The sequence below is a fragment of the Sus scrofa genome, chromosome 1, assembly GCF_000003025.6.
Source record: "Sus scrofa isolate TJ Tabasco breed Duroc chromosome 1, Sscrofa11.1, whole genome shotgun sequence".
Classification (NCBI taxonomy): Eukaryota; Metazoa; Chordata; class Mammalia; order Artiodactyla; family Suidae; genus Sus; species Sus scrofa.
Genome location: NC_010443.5, coordinates 25,221,619 through 25,243,067, shown reverse-complemented (window position 1 = coordinate 25,243,067; position 21,449 = coordinate 25,221,619). Strand labels below are relative to the sequence as shown.

The 21,449-nt window shown below is 39.3% G+C and overlaps 1 protein-coding gene across 2 annotated transcripts in view; it reads right to left on the bottom strand.

The window, feature by feature from the left end:
- Positions 1–14,466, bottom strand: part of TXLNB (taxilin beta) — a 56,702-nt gene extending 42,236 nt beyond the window's left edge. The window contains exons 1-3 of one of the 2 annotated variants that reach the window (XM_021087298.1): positions 14,331–14,466; positions 10,814–11,266; positions 2,479–2,570 (exon numbers count right to left, since the gene is read on the bottom strand). In XM_021087298.1, the coding sequence (XP_020942957.1) occupies positions 2,479–2,570; positions 10,814–11,252 (531 nt within the window). In that variant the 5' untranslated portion in view covers positions 11,253–11,266; positions 14,331–14,466. The remainder of the gene's footprint in view (positions 1–2,478; positions 2,571–10,813; positions 11,267–14,330) is intronic. The other variant, XM_003121175.6, reaches the window with a different exon arrangement.

Below are 21,449 nucleotides of genomic sequence, written 5' to 3'. Positions count from 1 at the left end.
TGAGTAGTTAACTGTCAATGTTAAACAAGTTGCAGTAAAATTGGTATACTAATACTTTATAAATTTCTTTTATTCTTTTGGAGAGCAATATGGCCATTTAAAGAAAAAAGCATTTATACTGCTTGATTTAGTAATTCCAATTCTGGAACTTTTCCCCCAGGATCGTAAAAGAGAAGGTACAAATCTCATGCATGATGATGTTCACTGCAGCAACATTTGGCAAAACAAACAGTAGAAGGAATCTAAATGTCCCAAAGTTAAGGAACCGATACATAAAGCCAATTAATGGAAAATGATGTAGCTTTGACGAAATAGAATTATCAGTCATATAAGCCAAAAAACCAGATACTAAATTATATGTACTTAATTGATGGTAGTGATACAAAAGCTATCTCTGCATGTATAGAAGAACTGGAAAAGAAGACAGCTAAATCAAAGTTTGTGTTTTAGATTATAGGATTAGAGGTTTTTTTACTTGTGTATTCAGCATTTCCCTTTCATCATTGAAATGTGGATTGTGTGATTTAAAAATAATTTAAAAGAATTGCTGCAGAGTTGAGCAATCACCAGTCATCCAGAGTTTCAGAATTCTGAACCAGAACTCTGGTTCTGTTGCATGACAATTCAACATAACAGGATGCATCAAAGTACAAGAAAGGAAAAACAAATAGAGATCATGGGACTAACATCAGAGTGAAAAAGAAAGAAAACAAGTCACTTATTAAAGTTTACTCCATCATTGGGGATAAGATGCAATTAGAGACCTGAAGGGGTTGTGGGCCTGAATCTTACTCGGTTTTGGAGACCTTCTTTTATTTATTTATTTATTTGTTTGTTTGTTTGTTTGTCTTTTTGCCATTTCTTGGGCCGTTCCCATGGAATATGGAGGTTCCCAGGCTAGGGGTCGAATCGAGCTGTAGCTGCCAGCCTACACCAGAGCCACAGCAACGTGGGATCCGAGCCGCGTCTGTGATCTACACCACAGCTCATGGCAATGCTGGATCGTTAACCCACTGAGCAAGGGCAGGGATCGAACCCGCAACCTCATGGTTCCTAGTCGGATTCGTTAACCACTGCACCGCGATGGGAACTCCCTGGAGACCTTCTTTTAAAAAGAAAAAAAGAAAAAGAAAAAGAAAAAAAGATAATTATGCAGACTGTTGCCTTTGGAATGGATTAGCAATGGGATCCTGCTGCATGGCACTGGAAACTATAGTCACTTATGATGGAGCATGATAATGTGAGAAAAAAGAATGCATACATGTCTGTGTAACTGGGTCACCATGCTGTACAGTAGAAAGTCAACAGAACACTGTAAACTAGCTATAATGAAAAAAATAAAAATCACTATATATATATAGTGATATTTATAAAAAATAATTATGTCCAGGGCCTCAGAGGGGCCCATGCAGGTGAGACGCTCTATCTTTAGGGGCAGTTCAACCTACTGCCTAGAGGAATTGTTTTGTGTGGATGTGGGCTTGAGTTTCATTCTGCCGTTACTGCTGTCACTGCTTTTGTAAGTTAGTAAAAAAAAAAAAAAAAAAAAAAAAAAAAAAGTTTAGGAAAAGAAATAGAACTGAGAGAGAGGAGCATTGCCTAGCTTCATTGAAAGGACATCACCTCTTTGCAGCAGGCCTTGCTCATGCCTGGTAGTGCACAAGCCTCAGGTGTAACTCCTTTAGCCAGTTTTTTTTTTTTTTTTTTTTTTTTTTTTTTTTTTTTTTTTGTGAGGGTTCATTGAAACCTGGGTGCTGCCTTCACTGAACCTTCCTGGTTCTTCCACCTGGTCCACTGTAAGTGTACTGGTGAGGAGATAATCCACTTCGTGATTCTCTGACGTCTGGAAGGGGCTCCCCTTCCTGCGAGTGGCCCTGACTTACTGAGAGAGATTGCATGGGGAGGACCTATACCCGGAAACAAAACAGTCCACTTCAGATACTTTGCCGCTGTGGGGGACCAGGAGAAGAACGCAGATCAAAGAGAATGAATGAATGAATGAATGAATGAGCATGCATCACAAACTGAGGGGTGGGATTAACTCAACCCTCTGCCTTCCTGAGGGGACCACCCTCAAAAAACTTGCACACAAGAACCTGATAAAAATTTGCCTTTATGTTGAGTGTATTTCTGTTATTGCAAAACCAAAAAGAACTTTAAAATATTGACCAATTTTAATTATAATTAACTTGAAATTTGTGGAATTTTAATTCTCTCTTCCATCCCCCAAATGATGCACGTAATTGAAGGTAGAGTGGACTCTAGCTCCATCCTTTTTCTTCCTTTTGCTCTTGTTCCTCAGTTTTTCTGCTTTATTTTCCTTTCATTTAAAAAATTCTGCCTTATGCTTTCTGACATTGGCTTGTTTGAGGTAACCAGCCATGATCTATAATGATATACCTGAAAAACTAACAGCCTCCTTTTCTCAGCTCTAACCAGAGCTTGAATCTGACAAAAAGGCCTAATTAAAGAACTTACCAATTCAGCATACTTCTTGAATAAAAAATCAAGCTTTTCCTCAGATGTTGGCAACTTGTTTAGATTTTGCATTAGTAGGTTGGCTTCTTTCCCTTAAAAGAAAACAAAACCATGAAATCATTTTTAAAAAGTGTTGAATTTGAAGTCGGATGAAAAGGGCTGTAATCTTAGGTTGACCATTTGTTAGCTACTATCCAGCCTTGGCCAAGCCACTTAACCTATCTGAGCCGCAGATATTATTATTGTTTTTTCCTGTAAGAAGGGGTGATACCTACCTTGCAGAATAAGTGAGGATTAGCTGAGAAGTTTGTGAAAATGTGTGGTACAGTGTCAGGCTCATGGCAGATTTTCAGTAAATGTCTGATATAAGAATAGTCCTCAAACTTTCATCCAAAGAATCTGTTCTTGTTACTAAACATTTCAAGGAATTTGTAATTTTCTAAGGAATATTTTGTAAATATTCAAAAGGATCAAAAACATGACTTTATGAAGGGATAAATCATCCATATCCTCATGTTAATTAATTGAAAAAAGAAGCAAAGCAGCTCATCCAAATATCCAATTACCATGAAACAGCCACAGGAGTACATGGAGCTGTTAAAATACCAGCCCAAAGCAGACAAACCTTTAGATAGTTTAGTCTGACCTTTTTGTTTGTTTATTTACTTTTGTACTCTTAGCATCTCTTTCTTCTGATTTGTAGGGGAACCCATTCCATGACTTTTGGTGGGAATGACTCTGATCATATTTCCTAACAAGTAGGAATAAAGTCAATATAGAGAGAAAATGGATCCAAGACGTTCAGGGCCTTTTCCATAGGCCTTTTTGTGTCTCTCTGGTTACAGGTTTATCTTCCCAGGGTCTTCTCTTCTCCCACTTAGGCCTTAATCTCTGCTGGCAGTTTCATTTTCTGTTCCCAGTTGGAGTTTACACTACATTTAAAAACTCATCTATCTGTTCATGATTTTTTGATGATGAGCCTCAGATTCTTTCTTTTCTTTCTCCATTGTTCTTCCTTTTGTCTTCTTCAGCTCAAATGCCTAGTTAGCCTTTCTCTGGTACTTGGAAATCTTGTCTTTCAGTATCCACTGGGCTGAGGATTGGGAGGCAGAAGCGGGACCCTGAGACCTCTATGTACCACCAGATATATCTTTGCAGACAGTTAGTAAAGGTAGAGCAGTTTCCCTATCCTCACCTACCTGTGACAGCCACCCTGTCTAATCAGAATAGGAAGTCACACCATACGCTAGAGCCATGTTTCCCGATATAAGTCTGCTTAAGAATATTAGCAACTTTGGAGTTCCTGCTGTGGTGCAGTGGGTTAATGATTCAGCTTGTAGCTGCTCTGTGGCATTGCTGGTTCCATCCCCATCCTAGTGCAGTGGGTTAAGGATCCAGCTTGTCTCCGTGGCATTGCTGGTTCCATCCCCAGCCTGGTGCAATGGGTTAAGGATCTGGCATTGCTGCAGCCTGTGGTGTAGGTCACAGAAGCAGCTCAAATTTGATCCCTGGCCTGGGAATTTACATATGCTGTGGGTGCAGCCAAAAAAGAAAAATTAACAATTTTAATAGTCTCCCCCAAGAACAGGCATTTCTCCTTTGCTGGAATTTTTGCCTTCATTCTGGAGAAGCAGATATATCATGGAATTAGGTTGCCAAATGAAATACAAGACATTAGACACACTTGTACTAAAAAATTACCCTTTGTTTATCAGATATTTGAAGTTCCCTGGGTACCTTGTATTTTCATTCGATATGTCTGGTAACTAATGGCATCAAGTGATTTTAGATCTAATAGAAAACAGACTGGTGGTTGCCAAAGGGGAGGGGGTGGGATGACTAGGAGTTTTGGATTAGTAGATACAAACTATTACATTTAGAATGGATAAACAATAAGGTCCTACTGTATAGCACAGGGAGCTATATCCAACCTCTAGGGATAGACCATGATTGAAAATAGTATAAAAAAAAAGAATGTAGGGAGTTCCCGTTGTGGCGCAGTGGTTAACGAATCCGGCTAGGAACCATGAGGTTGCGGGTTCGATCCCTGCCCTTGCTCAGTGGGTTAACGATCCGGCGTTGCCGTGAGCTGTGGTGTAGGTTGCAGACGCGGCTCGGATCCCACGTTGCTGTGGCTCTGGCATAGGCTGGTGGCTACAGTTCCGATTCGACCCCTAGCCTGGGAACCTCCATATGCCGCAGGAGCGGCCCAAGAAATAGCTAAAAAAGAAAAAAAAAAAATGTATATATATATGTATGACTGAGTCACTTTGCTGTATAGCAGAAATCGGTACAACATTGTAAATCAACTACACTTTAATAAAAAAAAAAAATTAGGTCTAGAAGTAACTTCAGAGAGCAGCCAGACTTAATTTTATAGGTTAATAATCAAAAGCCCAGAGAAGTCCAGAGTTACATAATTAATACTGGCAGAGCCAAGGCTTGAATCCAGGGTTTGTCTACTTGCTCTAAATCATTCCACTCCCAAGTGAAATTTTGATGCCAGAGAAACCTAGAAAAATAAAAGGAAACTTTTTTTGAAAAAAAAAAAAAAATGACCTCATTCCTAACAGCTGGTTTCATCTGTCTTTGCCCAGTGAGTCAGTTCAGATTAGAGAGATGGCCTGAGATGGGGAGAAGATGGGTGTGTGTAGTGCTGCACCAGCAGTCCAGTTACAGCCTTTGCCGTAATGTGCTGCCTTTATACTGATGATCTCTGCTGCCCTACCCCCACCTGGCTTGGGCTTCAGTTATTCGTGTAGCTGCAAGGACGGATTTGTGTTGGTCAGTCAAGCACCTCATCCTTATCTTTAGTCTGTGGAAGGTACTCATACGATCACTACTGTCCTGAGTGAAGAGTGTCATCTGTGGGAGTTGCTGTTGTGGCTCAGTGGGTTAAGGATCAGGCCTTGCCGCTGTGGCATAGGTTACAGATACAGCTCAGATCTGGTGTTGCCATGGCTGTGGTGTAGGCCTACAGCTGCAGCTCTGACTTGACCCCTAGCCCAGGAACTTTCATATGCCACAGGTGTGGCCATTAAAAAAAAAAGTGTCATCTGTTAAAGGCTAGAGACTGTACTATTGGTCAGATCAGGCCTAGGACCCCACCCAGTGTTTGGCCCAGGGCAAGTGTTTAGTAATCTTAGTGATAATGGAAAAAAAACGAAGCCTACCCCTGCGCAGTAATACCATGTAAATCAAGTAAACATTGTCTGAAAGACAACTTTGTGGTCAACTACAGGAAAGACAGGTCTTACTCTCACCTGTGACATTTAGTGTATGTTGAGCATACCTCTCTAAGTGAGTACTGACATGTTAAACCATAATGTGTCTTGTTTGTAGAAGACAGAAACACTTGAGTGAGTCCATTGGGTCTCTCTTCTCTCCTTTTTGTTTTATTTATGAAATGTTTGTTTGCTTTTAACTGTTATACTCACTGAGGTCTCTTTCTGCTCTCATTTTCAGTTATTTTGTATCGAAGTTTAGCATTCAGATGTATCATTATACCCTTCAAAAAGGATTTCTCTCAACAACAACAAAAAAAATCCAAGAAATTGGAGACAGGCATTTGCAGAATCCATAGCTTTGTAACATCAGAGAGCTTAGTTTTTAAACTTCCATTGGTTTTTTTTTTTAGACTAGACTGCTGTGTGGGATTATCGTGGAGGAAGGGAATAGGCAGAGACTTGCTCATCTTTTAAGAAAGGCTGTAATTACAATTCTACAGAAATGGGTCATTTGGTGACAGTGTCAGACACAAGAGGAAAAATAAACTCTGTGTTTAAACTGCTAGTAACTTCTTGGCTATAACTATAAAGAAAGCTTTCTTTAAAAGAAAAAACTTTAAGAGCTTAATAGTGGGGAGATTATTCCAGAGAAAACAAAATAAAGCAAAACCTTGTAATAAAAAAAGAAACCTGTCAGAAAGAGCAATAAGAATTAAATATATCCATTCTCAACTTGGGTCAGAAGAGACTATTAATCATTTTGCTTAAGACATGTTTTTCTCTCCCATTACATTTGTCTAAATCCTCCTCTCCTTTCAGGATCTGGCCTAAGTTTTAGCTTACCTATGAATCTACTCAGGAACCTTTAAGTCTCTGCAGATTCCTCTTTCTTCTAAATTCTTCTGGTCTCCTACCATCTCTTACAGAAAATTTAGCATTTGTATCAAAGCAACAGTTTTTCCTCTCAGAGTAAAACTAGAAATCAAGCTAAATGGATAAAACAGACCATTTAGGAGGTTGACTGTTTTAAAGCAGAGTAAGTAAATGAGCTAAAAGATTCTAGAAAACCAATGTGCAGTCAAGGTACCCCTCAGAAGGTAGAACTCAAATTCACCTGTAACTGGAAAGATGAAGCTCACTAACTGAGATATGGCTAAGTTAAATGCTCCTCAACCAACATACTGATTATTTTTATATATCTTTGGTCTTGTAATATTAGTGACTTAAGGCCTGTCCCTTTCTTTATGACTAATCTCGCAAACATCAATTAGTTGAGTAACTCCCCCCGCCCCCAGACTTTAAAACTGTCTAGGCTTTAATTTCTCTGTCTATAAAATTAGTGGGTTGACCAGATGGATTCTGAGCTCAGACTGGACCTGCAGCTCCCCTTTGTTTTATTCTTGGTTTATACTTCAAATGTATGATTTCCTACTCAATCAGTTATCAGCCATATCGGAAGGCATACTATATTTTATCATTGTCATGTGCTTATTACTATGTGCAGCCCACATAATATTGGCAGAGAAGAGATTAATAAGACGCCTGTGAGCTGGAGGATGGGTTGGGGAAGCAAGGGGGATACTTGGGTTTTAACAGGATGTGTCATGGTCTGTTTTTGTTTCTTTCAGTTCAGTGTCAAGGTGAAAATGATTCTGCCAACTGAAGAGATTTAAAATATTCCTCCAACTGCTGTGGTATACAGTGTGTTGATTGTGGGAGGATATACAGCACATAAAGGAAATATAAATCCTGAGTTCTTGGGTTGTAGAGACATTTTCCAGATATTCAAAGATGTTCTGAGAAAGAAAGGTGTTTTTGTTTCAATAGGTTTAGAAAATGTTGTAAACTATTCCTATCACTGTTAGAGATTTTCATTGTTGTATTTATTAAAGGTCAGGGAGTTCTGGCAGTTAGGAAACTAAATTGTTCTGAAATTTCAAATATCCCAGAGTATACACCTTGGAAAATTTGGGGTTAGAGAGTCAGAACATTTCAGATTCTCAAAAATATCAATAAAGCAAATGTCTGATAAACATACAATAATTAAAGACTCATCTTTGATCAAATACCTAAGTAAAGATTAAGTAAAGGTATATCTGCAGGTATGGATTGAAAGACATACTAAAATTCTATAAAAGCTCCAAATAGATTCTAAAAGAAGACCATAGCTGACACTGTATATTTTCTTCCAAAAGGGTGAAAGAAGCACTTTCTGAAACATCAGATCCACTGCTTCCACAATCTGTATCAAAATTACTCAGGGTGCCTTGGCCCCAGTCCAGACCTACCAACTCTGAATCTCTGTGCTCAGGAACAGCATTTTTGACAAATTCTCTATTTGATTCCAGTGCATAGTTAGGTTTGAAGTCATTGGTCTAGATGATAGTATAGCACCATTTAATTGATAAATACCCAAGAAGCCTGTTAAAGCCACTTGCAGATAATTGAAATGATGTTTAAAATGGTGGTAACATTTAAATTAGCCTAAAAATGTGTTTTAACTCATAATGTAGCTAAAATAGTACAACACTTAGTAGAATATATGGATGGTGTTTGGAGAAACGGCATGAAAGAGCCAGCAGCTTATACACATGTAATTAGAGTGGACTCATCTGGGCACTCTGATCATAAACACTGGTTCTGATAAATAACATTCAGATGAACTTTGGTAATTTACAGGTAGTGGCAGAACTAGTTGTGAAATTTTTTTCTCTAATTTTTTTGATTATATATTTTTTGCTTATTTGGTAAGTATGAGGTTAATACAGATTTTGAAATAACTCACGGAAGACAGAGTAGAAATCAAAATTGGTCACCTTTAACTTTTCCCTTGTTTTCTTCATACCCATTTCTCCATTATGACACACAAATTGCTATACAGAAATAGTTTTAGACTGATAAAGCTAAACGACTTTTCTGGTTAGGAACACTTGAAATCATTCACCTCTGGAGTGTAATTTTGTATCTTTTTTTTTTTTGGTCTTTTTAGGGCTGCACCTGCAGCATATGGAGGTTCCCAAGCTAGGGGTTAGATCGGAGCTGTAGCGGCTGACCTACGTCACAGCCACAGCATCATGGGATCCAAGCCTCGTCTGTGACCTACACCGCAGCTCATGGCAAACCGGTTCCTTAGCCCACTCAGTGAGGTCAGGGATCAAACCTGCGTCCTCATGGATGCTAGTCATATTTCCACTGAGCCATGAGCCTAATTTTGTATCACTTTATGGACAGTTTAACAATGACTAGTACAAAAGGATATTGCTGAAATGCCTTGGATAGAGAAGGAAGAATAGCTCTGTAACATAGAGCAATTTTATTCTTTCTCAAAGTTGCAAAACACTAGAGTGATCCCAGTCTTTGGAACGTGGTAGTATCTTGGGTAGTCTTTAATTCTAGATGGGTCAGGTAGCTTTTTGAATGTGTCTTTTAGCCCTTCTTCAAAGCACTGCCAGCAGTGGTTTCAGGCATCATAGTGAGGTCCTATGCCAGTATAGACATACTTTTGGGTTTACACATGACCTTACTGGAGTGTGAAAGCAGTTCTGACTCTGATGCCCATGGTCTTTCACTCTGCCACACTGTCTTCCAGAAATGAGTAGGATGTGATCACAGCCTCAGTAGATTCTCCCTCCAGCTTGGAGGCAGGTTTATGAACACATGATTGCTGCTGAAAATTTAATGGAGAACTATAGAAGGTGATGCTAACTCTACCTGGGCAGGTCAGGGAATGTATCACATAGGCACAATAGGAGGTGATGTTTGTAGTCAGTGTTCTGGTGAAATTCACCAGGAAAGAGAGGCAGAGGGATGCTCATATGTGCAGTAATATGCTTTCACTCATAGCTGAAAAATGAAATCTCATACCCCTCTTTCACAGACATTTTTTGGTCTAACCAGTCTCCCATGCTCTCCTAACAATTTTTCTGTGCCTGTTCTAGCACTTACCCTATATAAGAATTAGTGTACATGCTTGTTTTTCTCTCCAGACCTAGAGCCCCTTAACCAAAGACTTTTTTTTATCTTTGCGCATCTCATAAAAACTAGGCATAAGTAAATGTTTGTTGAACCTATGAACTACCGAGAGTAAAAGTATCTTCTGTAATTTTCAACATTCTATAATTAATACATTTCTGAATAGTTTTGTTAAATTAAAAATGTTTTATGTATGTAGTAATGGAACATACTACTAAGTGATCTAATGGACAATCATTTTATATACAAAACTATCCATGTATTTGTATTTTGTTTAAATCTAAATTCTACTAGCTTTGCTTTAAACATTTTCCCTTTCATTCATTAATTCTCTTATTCATCCTTACAACAAATATTCATTGAGCACCTAGTATATGCTTACCACTGTTCTAGACACTAGGCATCCAGTGATATCCAAATGTGCACACAGTCCCTGCCTGTGAGATAGTGAGGTAGTGTGGAAGAGGTGCTTTAACCAAATAAACGTAAAAATAAATGTGTGCCCTCAAATGCTGATAAATGCCAGGAAGGAAAGATACGTGGTACAATAGAAATAGAAGAGAGGGAGACTTTAGGGTGGGACTAGGAAAATGCCATTTCACTTGTGAGCTAAATGATGAGTTAAGTGCCCAAATGGAGAATGGGGAGGGATTTCTAGGTAGAGGAAATAGGATGGATTTGGGCCCTGTGAGGGGTGGAGCATGGCATGTTCAAAGAACTGAAAGAGAAGATTAGAATGACTAGCTACTAGACAGTAGTTGTCATGGTGGTGATAGAGGCAGAGTGTTCAGGAAGGAGATGTTGTGGGGTAAATTGATGGGAGATAAAACTGGAGAGAAGGTTTGAGTTAGACCATTCAGGCCTGGAAGTCCATGTTAGGAAATCTGGTCTTTATCCTAAGAGCAATGGGAAGCCACAGGCAACAGAGGGTAGGTGGATAATGTGCTGAAAAGTTCACTTTGGTTCTTTTGAATGGAAAGTGGCTGGGAGAAAGTACAATAAGAGATGTAGGGAGATCCTGAAGGAATTGTAGTAAAATCCCAGTATGGAATATGGGTCTTAGCAAAGATTGGAGGAGGTGTCCCTTTTTAGGAATAATTTAAAGAAAAGTCATGCATTAGAATGTAACTACTTGCCTAATCCTTTTAGAATTTTCTTTTCCAATTTTTGCTCTTTATTGCTGACAGGCTCTTTGGCTGTGAGGGGCTCTCCAGAAGCTACAGGTTCTCTCTCCATCTCGTCAGTGGCCTCCTCATAGTCCCTGTCCTCATTGTCAGGTGGTTCTGTGTTCTCAGGCTGCTCCGTGGCTGTGGTGGCACCCTCTTTCCCTGCCGTGCCAGCAGCAGATCCGTACATGCTGATGATGTCTTCCAGTTGTCGGTTCAGCTCTTCAGAGATATCATGGGCTCCCTGTTCAGCCTGCACACCTGCCTTCTCCTCTGGAGGTGGGAGGGGAGTTGAGGAATCCTGATCACCTTGTTTCTCCAGGCCATTTTGACTGGTTAATGCTGAGGTGTTCCCTGGAGGTGTTGACTCTGGGTCCCCAGACAGCTGTGCAGACTGACTAGTCTCCATACTGGGAGTGGTATCTGGTGGTAAGCACAGCCAGGTTGAGGTAATTAACGCGGTTATAGATAAACGGTAAGGCTATCCCCACAAACGCACCTACTAAGTACAGTTTCTAATAGAGAATGAATGTACTTCTACAGACCGTTGATACTGCATTGAGTTGGATAGGAACAGTGAGAAGCATCTTTCCAAAATGAGTCATACAATTATCATATTGTATGATGTGGTTTTTGTCTTTAAATTCCAATAGTATCTCCTATTACTGACATTAATGGTGTAATTCAAGATATGGTTTTTCATGATCATACTTGTCATTTTGCTTAGAATAGCCAATTTATGTTATCTTTCTCTTGTATAATTCTATGTAGACCTACAGTTATTGGAAATACATGGATATATACATTTAATGTTTTTTTGCCTTTTTTTTTTTTAAGGGCCACACCCACCACATATGGAAGTTCCCAGGCTAGGGGTTGAATTAGAGCTGTAGCTGCCGGCCTGCGCCACAGCCATAGCAACACGGGATCCGAGCTGTGTCTGTGACCTATACCATAGCTCATGGCAATGCCAGATTCTTAACCCACTGAGTGAGGCCTCATGGATACTAGTCAGGTTCTTTACCACTGAGCCACAATGGGAACTCACATTTAATGTTTAAATTTAAATTGGTGCTTTTTTCCCCAAAGTTAAAACATTTGATATGAGCCACTGACCTTACTACAATCATTCATAATAATATTAAAAATTCTACTTTAATTCATATTGATTAATATGAGTACATTAATATAAATGAATTATACTAGATACAGAAAATATTTGCTTTTCTGGTATTTTCCTTTTACCAGATGAGGAACATGTAGTTATCAATCAGAAAAACACTTTTTTTTTTTTTTTTTTTGTCTTTTTGCTATTTCTTTGGGCCGCTCCCGCGGCATATGGAGGTTCCCAGGCTAGGGGTCGAATCGGAGCTGTAGCCACCGGCCTACGCCAGAGCCACAGCAACGCGGGATCCGAGCCGCGTCTGCAACCTACACCACAGCGTCTGCAACCTACACCACAGCTCACGGCAACGGCAACGCCGGATCGTTAACCCACTGAGCAGGGGCAGGGACCGAACCCGCAACCTCATGATTCCTAGTCGGATTCGTTAACCACTGCGCCACGACGGGAACTCCTGAAAAACACTTTTTTTTTTTAAGGTTCAAACCGGCACCATTTTTGGAGTAAGATAGAATGAGGAAAGCTATGAATTAACAAATGAGCTTGTGTGGAAACATGGTGATGCTCATAATAATAATTTCTTGACTTTCTATACTTTTTTCCAATATGAAAACTGGCTTTCTTTTAGGAAAAATAACCCAAACAGATTACAACTTTCTCTTCTCAGTCAAGAAGCTCTAGGATAACAATAATTTTTAAGAAGCAGAAATATCTAAAGTACAAGGAGGGAGTGAACTAGGGGCATTTATCCAGGAATAATATGGGCTCTTTGGAAATAGGGGGTGAGAGATGGGCTGAGTCAAGCATTCGAGGGTTTCTGGCTGTCACCATTTCTAGGTTTGCAAGACATTTGGCTTAGGCCTAAGTTATGGTGCATTTTATTTGTAAATAGTATTTAATGGTGATCCCGCTAATTAGCAGCATAAAATTATGACAGAGTCCTCGAGTTCCCGTTGTGGCGCAGCAGAAACAATCTGACTAAGAACCATGAGGTTGCAGGTTCGATCCCTGGCCTCGCTCAGTGGGTTAAGGATCTGGCGTTGCTGTGAGCTGTGGTGTAGGTTGCAGACGTAGCTCGGATCCTGTGTTGCTGTGGCTGTGGCATAGGCTGGCAGCTGTAGCTCCAATTGAACTCCTAGCCTGGGAGCCTCCATATGCCAGGGGTGCAGCCCTAAAAAAAAGACAGAAGACAAAAAAAAAAAAAATTATGACAGAGTCTTAATAATGCACAGGTTTGCTGTTGTGGTGGGATGAACATAAAAACAAAAATATATTGCTCCATGCATTGCACAGCTTCTTCCTTGCCTTCTCAGGGCAGGCACTATCAAATGTTTGAACATTTTCAAGAACGGCAAATTCAGTGTACAGACATTGCCATCCACATGTGGCCCTCACCAAGTTATCATTAACTTCGAAAGAAGTATTTTTTTCTCTCCTCCATTTTAATTCACCACCTTTATTATGAAATGATGCAGTAAACAGCTTCCTTGTCCTCATCACTGGATTCTCTATCCTGACCCCTGCTTGTTGGGCACACTCATCTATATATAACTTGTGTTTCCCCTGAACTTGGAGAAAGACACGGCACCTGCTGTCCAGCCAGAAGTTATTTTAAGCTCTTCTAAAAGGAGCCATGGCCTTTAGCACTTCGTCTTTGAAAGTCAAGGGAAGAGAATACTTTCTAAATCAAATTGAAAACAGTAAACATTTACTGGTTTAGATCCATGTGTGAGTTTTAAAGTGTTAGGGAGGCTTCTGAGAGATAAAATAAAATCCGAAGTAAACCAAACTTCATAGCAATAAATTTAAAACCAACTGTCCATAGAAGTTTTAATGTGGTTAGTCTAAATGCAAGTGTTCTGTCTGTAGATTTGATTTATTCTTCATCAGAGGCCATAATCAGTGATTTTTTTTTTTTGTATTAAGTTCATGGATCTCCTTTAAACTCATACTCCTCATTTACTTTAAAACAGAATAACTGAATCATTGTAAACCATAGGACGACTCAATTCCTAAAAGTAGCCTCAAGACAAATCCACAGGGGTAAAAAACAAGTCAGAGAACTGTTATTTTAAATTGTCTCTTTCTCAATTAATTTTACAGCAAGAAATTACTTCTAAATTTTATCTTCTATAAAGTTTACTGGCCATCTGTGTCTCCCTTGAGAGAAAGTTTTTCACTTGTCCTGGCAGTCCTAGCAGATTACCACACACTTAGCCCTTCCTGAGCAACACATTTAAATGGTAAATAAAACAATGGAAAGTTCTTCAACAGTTCACTAGCAGTCTCAAAGTTGCAAGTTTCAAACACCACAAACCGCACCCTACATCTTACAGGGCTTGTGGGAGTGTTTGTCATACTTACCAGAAGGCCAGGCACTAAGCAGAAAGAGAAAGAAGAGGCAAGAGGCAGCAAAAGCCAGTCAGAGCAGCAGCAACAGCAGGAGACAGGCGTGCTGGCTGTGTTCTTAAAAGGGAGAGAGAAACTAAACACACACACACACACACACATATCAAGGCAGGAGGGGGAAGGGAAGGAACACCCTGTGACACAGCAAAAGAGAAATATACCCAAGCCTCCGTAGCAGTCTTCTGGGCAAATGTCTTAGAAAAGAGAAGCACCTGGGAGATCTTATCAGGTTCCATGATTTGTCGTTTAAAAAACGTAAACTCTCAGTACATAGCCCCTTTGTGAACAAAAATTTTCAGCATTGTTCTTCAGGGCAGAGATCGTTTTTTCTTATTTCTTGGTTTATTTCCAGTATAGCCTATGATTCATCATCTTTTTCCCACCTTCTTATGCTAACTTAATTAGTGTCAAATTTCTTATAGGAATCATGGAAAAAGAAAAACAATGGCATAACAAAAAGGAGATGTTAGAAACACTTTAATTTTGATGTTTGGTTTACTTGTAAAATTTGAAATAAAAATTTAGATGGCTCTTTGGAACTGGGTTTAATTCCATCTTTGTGTATGTGCTAGTTGGTGTGACCTCAGACCCTAGCTCTTACTCAGGTAACTGCCTTCACATCTCAGATATGCCCTGGGGAAAGCAGTTGCTTTTTCTTCTTTAGTTGCAGGCTTTCTAACCTTCCACAGTGGCTTTTCCAAGTCTTTCCCACCTTCTCAAGTCCTCAATCTCTTTCTTAATTCTCCTCAGAAAAATAACTTCTTCTTCATTTACTATAAAATGCCTTTTTCTCTTAACCTACATCCATTCCATTTTCTTCTGTTTCTGGAGATTGTGTTCCCACGCTATTCCAAAGTGGATTCCTCCATCAGAGTTTCTGCTCTTGGGACTGGCTGGGCATATTGATGTCCTTGTGGTAGGCAGATCATGCCACCAGAAAGACTTCCACACCTGATCCCAGGGACCTGCGAATGCATTACTTTACCTGTGAAAGAGACTTGGCAGATCTTGAGATAGGGAGATTATTCAGAATTATTTGGGTGGGTCCCATGTAATCACAAGGGTCCTTACAATTGAAAGAAGGAAGCGGGAGGGTCAGAATCAGAAAAGAAGAGTTGATGATCCAAGCAGAGGTCAGAGTGATGGAGGGCCACAAGCCAAGGGATGTGGGGAATCTCTAGAAGCTAGGAAAGGAAGACGAGGAAGCAGATTGTTCTTAAGATCCTACAGAAGCAATGCAGTTCTGCTGACACCTGATTTTGGCCCAGTGAAACTCATTGTGGATTTCTGAGCTCCAGAACTGTAAAATAATAAATCTGTGTTGCTTTTAAGCCACAAGATTTGTGATTTGTGGTAAATTGTAGTAGTAGCAAAAGGTAACTAAAATATCTCTTACCCAAACTTTTTCCCACCCTTTTCTCTGAGGTCAGGGGAGGCATAAGCTGAATAGATGGATAGATGATTACCCAGTAAGTGGAGGTCGGGATAAAGAAATTCTGGAGAAGGCAGTGAAGCTGTTTACTGCATCATTTGATAACAGAGTGGCGAATTAAAATGGGTGAGAGAAAAAAGTACTTCCTTTATTTTTTTTTTTGGGGGGGGGTCTTTTTTTTTTTTTTTTAGGGCCACCACACCCATAGCATGCGGAGGTTCCCAGGCTAGGGGTCCAATTGGAGCTACAGCTGCTGGCCTATGCCACAGCCACAGCAATGCGGGATGAGAAACACATCTTCGACCAACACCACAACTCATGGCAACGCCCAATCCTTAACCCACTGAGTGAGGCCAGGGATCGAATCTTTGACAACTTCATGGTTCCCAGCCAGATTCATTTCTGCTGCGCCATGACAGGAACTCCAAAAAAGTACTTCCTTTAAAGTTAGTGAGTACTTGATAAGGGCCATAGTGAATGATATTCTGTTTCGGATTGTAGCAAACCAACCCAGAGAGATCTGTCTGTAAATACAAATAATAAGTCAGTTCTTCTCAAGTTTAAGTAATGTACAGTTTCTTTTAACAGAAAAAAATTTTTTTTTTTTGCTGCACCCACGGCATGCAGAAGTTCCCAGGCCAGGGATTGAACTTGAGCTACAGCAGTAACCCAAGCCACAGCAGTCATAATGCTGAGTCCTTAACCACTAGGACACCAGGGAACTCCCAGAGTAACTTAATGTTGAAATTAAAGGAAGAAAAAGAGCTCACCATGATTGAAACAAATTATTTTATTATTATTTGTACCAATATGTACTAATATAAAAATAGGTATAGGAGTTCCCACAGTGGCACAGTAGGTTAAGAATCTGACTGTGGTGGTTTGGGTTCAATCCCCAGCCTGGTGCAATGGGTTAAAGGATCCAGTGTTGCCACAGCTGTGGCATAGGTTGCAGCTGCAACTTGGATTCAATCCCTGGCCCAGGTATTTGCATATGCCACAGGTGTGGCCATTAAAAAAAAGGTATAAACTTCTGATACTTAGCTATTATATCATACATTTAATATATTTTAAAAATACATTATTTAAAAAACACTACAAAACCAATAAATACAATTCAAACTAAGATTACTTTTGTGTGACAGATAGTATTTTGCTGAACCCAAATTGCTACTTGCAACATGAATATGGTACTGACTACTGGGACATTTGAGTTTATGGCATTTTTCTACAGGGTACTTTGTGAAATGACTCAATTTCTTCAACATTTGGTCCATTCACATTACTACATAAGTTTCATTCATATGACTTGCCTAGTTGCAATTGGACTTTCTTTGATATTAACGCATTATTTACTGCTCTCACTTCTCTGCATTTATTGAAATAGTGCTGCTTGAAGCTTACTCGACTAGAAGCTGCTGCAGTCAGATTCTTAACCCCTGTACCACAGCAGGAACTCCCAGACTCTGCATCTAATTCCATTTCAGTTATTTCCTCCACTGAAATCTTGAACTCCTCAAAGTCATATATGAGGATTGGAATCAACTTCTAAATTCCCATGAATATTGATATTTTGACCTCTTCTCATGAATCATGAATGTTCTTAAAGGCATCTAGAATGGTGAATCCTTTTCAGAAAGTTTTCAGTTTACTTTGCCCAGATCCATCAGAGGATCATTATCTACGGCAGCTTTAGTCTTATAAAATTTCTTAAAATTTGAAAAAACTCCTTGACCTATGGACTGCAGAATGGATGTTGTGTTAGCAGGCATGAAAACAACACTAATCTCATAGTACATCTCCATTAGGGCTCTTTGATAACTGGATGCATTGTCAGTGAACAGTAATGTTTTGAAAAGAATCTTCTTTTTCCTGGGTAGTAGGTTTCAACAGTTGGCTTAAAATGTTCAGTAAACAGATGTGCTGTCATCCAGGCTTTGTTATTCCACTGATAGAGCATAGACAGAGTAGAATTAGCATAATTCTTAAGGGTCCTAGGATTTTTGGAATGGTAAATGAGCATTGGCTTCAGCTTCTCCTCCTAGCCAGAGAGTCAGCTTATCCTTTGAAGCTTTGAAGCCAGGCGTTGACTCTTCTCTAGCTGTGAAAGTTCTCGATGGCATCTTCTTCCAAAATAAGGCTGTTTTGTACACACTGAAAATCTATTTAGTTTAGCCACCTTCATTAATCATCTTAGCTAGTCTTCTAGATAACTTGCTGTAGCTTCTACATTAGCAGTTGCTGCTTCATCTTGCACTGTTATGTTATAGAGATGGCTTCTTTCCTTAAACCTCATGAACCAACCTCTGATAGATTCAGACATTTCTTCTATAGCTTTCTTACCTCTCTCAGTCTTCATGGAATCAAAGAGAGTTAGGGCCTTGCTCTGGGCTAGTCTTTGGCTTAGGGGGATGTTGTGGCTGGTTTGGTCTTTTATTCAGACCACTAAAACTTTCTCCATATCAGCAATAATGATGTTTTGCTTTCTTATCATTCATATGTTTGCTGGAGTAGCACTTTTAATTTCCATTAAGAACTTTACATTCATATCTTGGCTAGGTTGTATATGCGGCTTAGCTTTTGGACTATCCTGGCTTTCAACATGACTTCCTCACTAAGCTTAGTCATTTCTAACTTTTGATATAAAATGAGGAATATATGACTCTTCCTTTCACTTGGACACTTTAGGCCATTGTAGAGTTATTAATTGACCTGATTTTAGTATTGTGATGTTTCAGGGAATAGAGAGGCCTGAGGAGAGGGAAAAATACAGGAAATTAGCTGCTCAATAGAGCAGTCAGAACACACACAACATTTATTGATTAGGTTCCCCATCTTATAATGGGCTTGGTTTGTGATATGCCAACAAATTTCAGTAATAACATTGAAGATCACTAGTCACATGACACCATAAGAAATATAACAGAAATGAAAAAGTTTGAAATATTTTGAGAATTACAAAACTGTGACACAGAGACATAAAGTGAGCAAATGCTTTGGAAAAAATGGCACCAAGAGACTCGCTAGATGCAGGGTTACCGCAGACCTTTAATTTGTTAAAAAAAAAAAAAAAAGGCATTATCTATGAAGCACAGTAAAGCAAAGCTCAGTAAAACGAGCTATGCCTGTATGTATTTAATTACAATTAAAATGAATACAACACACTAACTAGTGGCTCCAAAGAATCTACCTATAACCTGCTAAAGGCCCAGAGAGCTAGAGTAGGTAACTAAAAAGACAAATTAATAAATTTGTCTTTAATATATTTATAATTTATTTAATAAATTTGTCTTTAATAATTAAAAACAAATTAATAAAGCTCAGTGCTTTATTTTATTTTACTTTTTTAGGCCGCACCTGTGGCATATGGAGGTTCCCAGGCTAGGGGTCTAATTGGAGCTGTAGCCACTGGCCTACACCACAGCCACAGCAACTCAGGATCTGAGACTCATCTGCGACCTACACCACAGCTCACGGCAATGCTGGATCCTTAACCTACTGAGCAAGGCCAGGGATCGAACCTGCGTCCTCATGGATCCTAGTCAGATTCCTTTCCACTGAGCCACAATAGGAACTCTGTCAGTGCCTTATTTTAAAATCAACCTTTGAGCTGCTATATGTAAATATTACAAGAAAATAGGTAAGTCAAATGATGCTAAAAAGCTTATCACAAGAAACAGTATTCCTTTGTTCTCCTACTACCCCTTCCTCTGACTTTGTTGTGCTCCCCATTTTCCCCAGGTAAAAACAAACAAAGGGAGTTCCCGTCGTGGCACAGGGGCTAATGAATCCGACTAGGAACCATGAGGTTGCGGGTTCGGTCCCTGCCCTTGCTCAGTGGGTTAACGATCCGGCGTTGCTGTGAGCTGTGTGTAGATTGCAGACGTGGCTCGGAGCCCGCGTTGCTGTGGCTCTGGCGTAGGCCGGTGGCTACAGCTCCGATTCGACCCCTAGCCTGGGAACCTCCATATGCCGCGGGAGCGGCCCAAGAAATGGCAAAAAGACAAAAACAAAACGAAACAAACAAACAAACACCCCAAATTATTGCAGACGTTGTTTCTGTGATTTATTTTCTCATTGGTGAATAAGATGTCAATAGTGCTTTCTGTCAGCTTGTCGATTTTTGACATTACCTATTTTCCCTCATAATGACAGATGAAGATTTAAATTACTTATACTCCTTTTCCTTTCCTTATTTCTCAAGAAAATTACATCTCAATTTTTAATTCCTATTCTGTCTTTTCAGTTTTGAAATAAAGTTCACTGCTAAGTCGGGTAGAACACTATAATTACAGTTTCCATTCTTTTACAACTGGAGTTAATGGTTAACTTTTCTTTTTACTTAGTATTGAGAACACTGTCTTCCCAACCTGTGTAAGAAACTCTGTAAAATACCTCTTTATGCAGTTTCCCCCAAGATCGAATCCGTCAGAATACATTCTGGTATTTCCTTGGAGCTATCATTTCTGCATATAGATACCCTCAGAACCTTGACTTCCTGCTCTGGTCTGTTTGGTGGCTTTCTTGGTCTGTTGCCCGGCTGTGGTCCTAGCACTTCCCCAGCTGTCATCCTGGGAATTCCCTTTACCTCTCTCTTGTTTCCTGATTTCCATTCTTCCTCTTTCTTGGTTTACTTCCTTGTTTAGTGAAACATGTTTTCTGTTGGCTTCCTGAGAAAACATGTATGAGAGACTTTGTATGTCTCAAATGCCTTTATGTTACCCTTGTACTTACTTAATTGATAGTTTGGCTAGATGTAAACCTTTTTACAAAATTTAAAAAAATTATTTTGATGAAACTTTTTACATCTGTATCAAAGTTTTTAAGGCGTTATTCCCTTGTCTTTTGGTTTTCTTTTTTTTTTTTTCCTTAAAATTTTATTCCTAGTCCTTTGTATGACCAATTTCTTTTTTTCCTCTTTGGAACCTTTCAGAATCTTCTCTTTATCTTTACTTTTCTGAAGTTTCCCAATAAAACTTGATGTAGGCTTTTTTTCATTTATTGTGTTGGGTGCTTAACAGCTTTTTAAATCTGGAGACTCATGTTTTTAACCTCCTTCCTATTTTATAATTTGTTTCTCACCTTCTCCTCCTCTGGGCCTCATATTCCTGAGTCTGGAACATTTTTGGTTAAGTTTCTCCAGGAAACAATTCTCGGGTATCTTGAAAAGGTGGAGAAAGGTTACTGGACTTTGTGGAGTTGGGGACTCTAGGGTTTGATTGTTCTCCTAAGTAAAAAACCAAATATAAAACCCAACCAAAAAAAAAAAAAAAACTAGCCGTGAAATAATCCTACTATAGGCCCCTGCCTTACTACTACTTCTGATAGTATTACCACTTGCTGAATATTAACTTTAAATTCTTTAGTCTTTTGAGAATTTACCAGCCAAATTATCTTGCTTTTCACTTTCTCACTACCTTTCCTGTGGACACAGAGTCCCATTTCTGTCAAGCACACTTTTTCTGTTGGATCATTTACTGTTAAGTCTCGTGTTCTAGTCCTCATTCACTATGGTTTGGACTTTATGGATTCAATTCTTATGGTTTCATTGATGTTAGAGTTTCTATTTATGTTTCTTATTCTTGTTTGATAGTGAATTTTAAAGGAGAAAACATTCATTAAAAAATCTTTAAAATGTAATC